At 36.6% G+C, this 7980-nt stretch overlaps 1 protein-coding gene across 3 annotated transcripts; it reads left to right on the top strand.

The window, feature by feature from the left end:
- Positions 1-594: 594 nt before the first annotated feature.
- Positions 595-7422, top strand: LOC113580350 (interleukin-1 receptor type 1-like). Of its 3 annotated transcripts, XM_027014848.3 has the most exons (10): positions 595-821; positions 967-1168; positions 1295-1466; positions 2759-2912; positions 3476-3535; positions 3623-3755; positions 4045-4187; positions 4378-4512; positions 4757-4927; positions 6729-7422. In XM_027014848.3, the coding sequence occupies exons 1-10, from the start codon at positions 758-760 to the stop codon at positions 7061-7063; spliced, it is 1569 nt and encodes a 522-aa protein (XP_026870649.2). In that variant the 5' UTR covers positions 595-757; the 3' UTR covers positions 7064-7422. The 3 variants fall into 3 exon arrangements, with proteins under 3 accessions (XP_026870649.2, XP_081556822.1, XP_026870651.2); XM_081700696.1 differs by lacking the exon at positions 3476-3535; XM_027014850.3 differs by lacking the exon at positions 4378-4512.
- The last annotated feature ends 558 nt before the right edge of the window (positions 7423-7980 follow it).

Here is a 7980-nt window from a genome sequence, read left to right as displayed (position 1 = left end):
ATATTTTTCTCTAACACAGCTGTTTCTATGTTAGATTAACAGCTAGGTGATATTGACATTGATTAATGAAATATGCTTTTACAATAATACATTTTAGTTTCGTTATGCTGCCATATTGAAACATTTCAGCCAATGTTTTGTTGAGCTAAGATTTTCAGAGTACAGCAAGTACGGTTCCTACAGGCTTAAATCACTGTTTCACCTTTACAAACTACACTATATATGACAAAAAGCTGTCAAGGGAAAAACGATATCCAACTGTGTTCCACGGTCTATATCCAAGTACAGCTGTAATATCGCAGTAATAATATATTTACATTTATAGCTGACACTTTTGAGAACTCAGAAAAACACAAAAGATGTGTGTAACTTTTTTGAATGTTACTTGGTGTGTCTACCAAAACGTTCCCCATTTTCTCTAATACACTATAGCAGATTTATTTCCACCATTAGTGATTTTTACGCTTCTGTCAGTTTACTTTTACTTTTACTGGACTCCGAAGCTCTAAAAACACGCTCGATTTTCTAGCCTGAGGTTTCCTTCCGTCGACAAAACGTTGGATCTGTTTTAAGACAGTAATCGCGCAGGCGCTCTAACAGACTGATCTGAAAAGCATCATGACTTCTGTATTTTGACATTAAATCTTACCAGTACATGACTGTGTAAAAGAAGGCTAACACAAATTACGTTAGATATCAGATATACATCTTAAAAGGTCGTGTTCTGAGGATTTTTCAGCTTTCTTCCAACAACAAAATGACAGGTGTGATCTTTCTTCTTTTGAGTTGGTCATTGCTTGTCTCAATGTCCAGATGCAGAGGTAAGCGAACTTATTCACCGGCCTTTCGGTCAAAATAACGACATATCAACACATATAGTTTACCCGTGTTAAAATTTTCTCATTTTGGAAGTATTTCTATTTTTTTCAGTTTTCTTTTTATTTTAAGCGCTAACTACTTTTACAGACCAGCAGGTAGTGCTACACACCGTCAAGAGCCAGGCTTTTTCGCTTTTCTGTGACACAGATCAGCATGTGCAAAATGTAACGTACACTTGGACCAAGGATAACTGCACTATAAAAGTAACACCACGTATAAAATTTCAAGGAAATGTGATTTGGTTTTTAAGCACAGAATTATCAGACAGTGGGAATTACAGATGTAGAAGGTAAGATAATTATAGACTAACACAATTAGTAAAGCAAAACTTCTCAAGATATTAAGATAGTGCTGTATGCTCCTGATGTGACTCTGAATTGACTGTTGACAGTAATAGTTTATCTGTTTTCAACAGCACATACTCCTCAGAGATCGTGGAAAATGCAATGTGTCTCTCTGTTGAAAGTGGACTTTGTCCGAGACCCAACCAGTTTTCCGTGGCATGGCAAGGATCCAACGTCAATTTTTCCTGTACTGAAAACCGCATTCCGACTATGGGCCAAGAACTGCAAGTGCAGTGGTGGAAGGTAAGGCATTATCAGCCGCTGAAGACAATTTAAATGTTAGGCATTAAAGAATATGACTGGATATCACATGTGTTTTTGTGTCATATTAACAGCAATGGTTCTAGACTGCTTTGGTTGGGAGGGTGTGAAACCCAGTAAAACATCATGGGTGGGCATGTCTTTAGTCATATTTCGGAAGCCATAACTATATGGAGGGTTTGGTACATCATGCATCTGCCGTGGATGACGGTAGAAATACACCAAGAGCTATGAATCTTCTTCAAAAAGAAAAACAACAACCAGCATTAATCAGTGAAAGATGTTTAGAGTTAATAAAACTGAAAACTTGTTCATAAACTCTTAGGGGATTGTGTTAGCATATAATTACATAAAAGTTTTTTTAAAGACTAACATAAAAAGTTAGACCATCAGCTGCCTCAAGACGAGAACTGTTAAGCTAATTTAGTGAGATATTACTGCTAGCAATGTGGCTACATGACTTGTGCATTTAAACCACATAAAGGCTTAAAGGGCTTGCAGCTGGTAAATAATGACAGCAGAGTTAATGATACTGACGTAAATCAAAATATGAGATAAAGAATTAAAAATGTGTCTTCAAATGCCTACACAGAAAACTTAAACGTGCTGTCATGCCAAACGTGGCCTTTCTGGCTGCGGCGAAAACGATGCATAATAAGTTTTCTTTCTTATCGGTTTATTAAACCGGTTTATTAAACTGTACAAAAAATATAAAATGCACAAAAAAAAATAATGATAAGATATATTAAAAGGCAGAGCTAACGGGAGATTAACTGCCACCGGCTAAAGGCTAACTGATAATAAAACAAGTTTATAAGGTAAGCAGCAAAATATTAAAAGCAAATTTAGTTAGAAATGTGAAAGAAATATCAAGCAATAAATCACCAAAATTAAACTAACGTTACCGTGTGGATGTTAATTTGAACTCAAACCTGTTTCAATTGTTCTAATTACTAACTGCCTCTTGCATCAACAGTTACAACTTGTCTGCTTTGCTGAGCTCCACGATGCATCTGGAAGTTTTGTATGACTCAAAACAGCCAGTCAAAAATAAATGTAAACGATTTAAGGAAAACTAGCCTTTGCTTGCTTTGTGTTTTGGGGAAAGGGGGTAGGGGGGTAGAGAGAAAATCTGGGAAGGCAATGGCCATCCCCAGCGCTCCTCAGCTGTTAATACAGCTGTCGCCAGACGGTGGAAAGGATCCCGACTGGGCTTTAGTACATAGGCTAGTGGTTAAAAAAGGGATATGCTAATTTCCATTTAAAATGTTTAGGACTGCAAACCTACAGGCATGCAAGGCCGTGAAATTAGCTTTTATAACATGCCTATGAGTGGTATGGGGAACTACACCTGTTTAGTCATCTTCAAATATGAAGGGAAAACCTACAATGCCTCTTACACTACTGAGCTCATCATGCTAAAGGATGGTGAGTACATGTGTTTTATTTATTTATTTAGCTAATTTATTGTGTTCCAGAATCTAATCTAATACATTAAACAAGAACTTCTGCACTTTAAAATTTTTACATTTCACAAGTCATGTAATTTGGCATTAGTCTATTTTGTGGTGCATCATGTGAAATCACAAGGACACATAGGTCATTTGATCAATAAATCTTGGTCTCAGTCCACATTCAAATAGAAATTTACATGACAAGCAAAATGGAAGGAATTAGACAAATTGTGGGAGGTTTCACAGCGTGTACGTAATGATTTGACTACAGCTGTTTTCTGTAGCCATTTTTGTGTTGTCTTCATTATCCATGAAGATAAAGAATTTCATTTTGGTTTTAAATCTTAGGATTGAAATACATATTTGTATGTATTGAAATACATATTTGAAATACATATTTGAAATACATTGAAATACATATTTGTATTTCAAGGACACATTAAAGGAACGATGTAACAAATGTCATTTGAAGGCTATAAGTTGTGAGTGTGAGCCTAGTGTTAAAATTACACATATACATTTTCACTTTTTTTTTAGAGGCTGAGAAAAAGCCTAAAGTAATATTCCCTCGTGACAAAACTGTGCATGTCAAGCCAGGTAAATCCTCGCTGCATACTCACAAAGAAAATGCCTGCAAACATTGATTTATGTTCCAGCATCGATTTGTTCTGTCTTCTTTTTTAGGTGAGAGAATGAAATTGGATTGTACTGTATTCATCGGTGAAAGAGAAGAAGAAACCTTAGAAACAACAGTGTATTGGACTATAAACAATTCCTATACCCAGAAATATCCACAGCTTCATGAGAACATGACTTTGTGAGCAGTTTCTTTATACATAGACATTCAATTGTAAGACGATTTTACAGAAAGATTTTTTAGCATAAGTAACACACATCACTGTGCATCAGTCTTTATCTAACACATTTATCAAGACAGTAAACATTAATTTGCATGTAAAGCAATATATTATATATTGATAAATGTAATACAATAAAATGATATGCTTTCCAAAATGATATTGATATCCTTTTCAGCTTTTCCGTTATCTTAAAAATGATTAGTGTTGAAGCAAAAGAAAAAAAAAAAGTTTTTTTTCAATCGACAGTGAGGTGAGAGAAAACAATAATGTATACGGCCATTCCACACTGCTCATTTCTGAAGTTCTTCCAGAGTTCTTCGGTATGCCTTTTAAGTGCACTGTCATGAATCCCAACGGAATGGATGCGGGTGTGCTCCATCTTAAGCAAGGTACAAACTACATAATAGCAAAAAACTCATACTCAGTGGAAGAAAGAATCTACGTTATTTAGTAGTCCTAGGACCTTTGAGCCACAGGACTTGAAACATTACATACCTGACAATGTCATTCAATTGCTTCTATAAAGAAATGTTTGGCATGCCAGACATATTTTTCTGTATTCACTTTCTCATTCCGTAGATGATTATAATATCATCCAGACAATTATGATGATTAGTTTCATAGTAGGAGTTGCTGTTATGGCCACTGGGCTGTTCATGTACTTTAAAGTGGATATAATCTTAGCCTGTCGTGATCTGGGTGGTAAAGGCAAAGGTAAGGGAATTACAATCCTCACTGACAAAGTAAACACAGTGTGCACACAAATATAAATGTTTTATATATGTGTAATAAATGCAAAAGCTTTCAGCAAGTTCATGCGTTTTCCACTAGTACTGATATTGTACACTTAATATACTGTGGTAACTTTTTTAGACTAATGAAATCTAAGATAATTTTTGTTTTTTCTTGGAAAAACAAAAAACAAAAACAGGACACTGATTGTGTTACTCTTTTATAGCTGCCAGTCAGGACAGGAAGTTATACAACGCATATGTGTCCTGTTATCCTGGCACTGGCCCTGGTTGCTCTGCAGCAGAGGACCTGGCCCTGAGGCTCATGTCTGAGGTGCTGGAACAGAGACATGGTCTCAGACTCTTCATACATGGCCGCGATAATACAGATGTGGAAGGTACACCACCTCTGTGCTATGAGTTGAATGTATTTGAAGATATATATATATATATATATATATATATATATATATATATATATATATATATATATATATATATATATATATATATATATATATATATGTACACATACACACATATACATATATATATATATATACATACATATGCATACATACACACACAGTACAGCGGGTGAATATATATTCTATGAACTCTGAGCTTAAATTCCTTCCATAGATTTTCAATTGGATTCAGGTCAGGTGATTGGCTGGGCCATTCTAGCAGCTTTGTTTTCTTTCTCTGATACCAATTGAGAGTTTCCTTGGCTATGTGTTTGGGATCATTGTCTTGCTGAAATGTCCATCCTCATTTAATCTTCATTATCCTAGTAGATGGCAGAAGATTTTTTATCAAGAATGTCTCTGTACATTTGTCCATTCATCCTTCCTTCAATTATATGGAGCATGCCAGTGCCATATGCTGAAAAACAGCCCCACGCCATTATATTCCCACCACCAGACTTTGCCATTGGTATGGTGTTTTTGGGGTGACGGCGTGCCTTTTGACCTCCAAACATGGTGTGTATTATGGCATCGAAAGAGTTCAATTTTGGTTTCATCTGACCAGACTATATTCTCCCAGTATTTCACAGGCTTGTCTAAATGTTGTTGTGCAAACTTTAAACGTGCTTCAACATGCTTTTTCTTCAGCAATGGAGTCTTGTGTGGTGAGTGTGCATACAGGCCATGGAGGTTGAGTGCATTACTTATTGTTTTCTTTGAAACAATTGTACCTGCTGATTCCAGTCTTTCTGTAGCTCTCCAAAGGTGGTCCTTGGGTCTTGGACAACTCTTCTGATAATTCTTTTCACTCCTCTGTCTGAAATCTTGCGGGGAGCACCTGGTTGTGGCCTATTTATGGTGAAATAATGTTCTTTCCACCTCCGGATTATGGCCCCAACTGTACTCACTGGAACCTTCAGTAGTTTAGAAATCTTTCTGTAACCAATGCCCTCAGTATGTTTTGCAGCAATACGTTTGCGAAGGTCTTGAGAGAGCTCACAGGTTTGACCCATCATGAGATGTTTCTTGTGTGGCACCTTGGCAATGAGACACCTTTTTTATAGGCCATCAGTTAAACCACCTGAGATTAATTTGCACTAAGTGGCAGGATTGCTTTCTGATAGATTTCAGCAGGTGTCATGACTTTCCATGGCTTTTTGCACCTCTCTTTCTTAATGTGTTCAATACTTTTCCCCTGTTTCATTTCTCATTATTCCACATAATTTATGGACATCTATGGTTGATTTCTTTGCGTGTGTGGATTGGATGGGTTGTTACTGACATCTGGTGAGAATTTCATGTCAATAGCACCTTTAGAAATATATTTGCTTAGAAAATTGGTGATGTGTTCAATACTTATTTCACCTGCCGTGTGTGTGTGTGTGTGTGTATATATATATAATAATAATAATAATAATAATAATAATATTTTTCCCCCCTTACTGAGTATGGAGAGGTAAGGTGGGATGCAGCAGGTGTGATTGAATCACACTTGTCTTTTTCACTGTTATTTAAAGTTTTGCTTCAATAATTAGTTGTCACTGGCTGTTCTCCTGACATGCATGTCTGGAATCGAGTATAGATGGAGGATATACAGCATAGCTAGTATAATTTTTTATAGTATAGTTAGTAACTTTAGGTAGTATAACTTGCATAAATAATTATATATGGAAAGTAAAGCATTGTGGTTGTGTATTTATTGGCTATTTCTTCGGTGTTATTTTGCCTGCAGTGAATCTTGCCGCCATGACTGACGCCATAAACCAGAGCAGGACGGTGGTGCTCATTCTACACAGAATGAGTCCAGCCAATCTTCAATGCCAGGTCTTGATTCCAGTGAGCCAAGGACAAGACATGCTGAACGCCTCGCAGCGCCAGCACCTCTGCTCTGCCATTGCTCAGTGTACCATTCCAGTCATTCTGGTTGAGGACAACGAGAATACCGATCACTCGCTGCTGCCAGAGTGCTTGCAGGCCGTCAGACAAACGCAAGGGGCGCTGAGGTGGAACCCAACAGTGCAACCTAGTGGCCGCTTCTGGAAGCAGCTGAGATATCGCATGACCTGAGGAGGCCTGCATCTGAAATATAGGCCAGAAATGAAACCACATTAGCTTGTGAAAAGGTTGAAGTACAAAATGGAATCATTTCACACCATGTGATTTAGCCCACACATATGATATGTTCTATTTCCTCTTTCTGTCAAATACAACATGGAACAATTATTTTAAAAGACTTCTGTCTTACAACAATCAACAGCAAAGTTATTAGTGTCTTATCTCGACAGCATTGAGGTAACCACTGCTGTTTCCTTAAAACAGTACATAGGAAGAGAGTGTAACACTGAATTCTTTTTTACTGAAAATATTTGTACATGATTCTGTGCTGTCAGGAAAAAAAGAATAAGATAGAAACTGGATTCACAGAGGATATTGTCTGAGTTTTCTTTATTCTATGTGTGCTTTTTCTTAAATATTTAGTTAAGTATTATAGTTGGCAGCATTTTGGGGGCAGCTTTTTTAAAAAACACAATACTTTGATGAAGTATTTATAAGATGAAGTATTCTGTCATTTGAATTGTTCTTTAAAGGCCTAAAATCTACATTAAATGAAAGAAACATGACAAGAAAAAAAGTGACCAAGGCAAATACAGGTATTAACTAAATAATGTAAAGTCTACATAATGCAGACTTGCTAAGATGAAAGCAGGCACAAATGAAGGCTGTTTGGCTTGGTATGTGAAGATATAAAGGACCTATGCTCGCCACACATTAAAAACACCTAGTGAAGATTAAACAGCAGACAAATCTATCTATCTATCTATCTATCTATCTATCTATCTATCTATCTATCTATCTATCTATCTATCCATCCATCCATCCATCCATCCATCCATCCATCCATCCATCCATCCATCCATCCATCCATCCATCCATCCATCCATCCATCCATCCATCTATCTATCTATCTATCTATCTATCTATCT

This window comes from Electrophorus electricus, chromosome 18, assembly GCF_041902795.1.
Source record: "Electrophorus electricus isolate QZ-2024a chromosome 18, ASM4190279v1, whole genome shotgun sequence".
Classification (NCBI taxonomy): domain Eukaryota; kingdom Metazoa; phylum Chordata; class Actinopteri; order Gymnotiformes; family Gymnotidae; genus Electrophorus; species Electrophorus electricus.
This window is presented reverse-complemented; position numbering and strand designations above follow the sequence as displayed.

What these genes read in the sequence shown, in the direction of transcription:
- LOC113580350 (XM_027014848.3), top strand. Translation starts at nt 758, where the DNA reads ATGACAGGTGTGATCTTTCTTCTTTTGAGTTGGTCATTGCTTGTCTCA. An exon ending in GGGAATTACAGATGTAGAAG is followed by an intron (nt 1,169 to 1,294) that starts GTAAGATAATTA and finishes TGTTTTCAACAG; the next exon opens with CACATACTCCTCAGAGATCG. An exon ending in CGATAATACAGATGTGGAAG is followed by an intron (nt 4,928 to 6,728) that starts GTACACCACCTC and finishes TTTTGCCTGCAG; the next exon opens with TGAATCTTGCCGCCATGACT.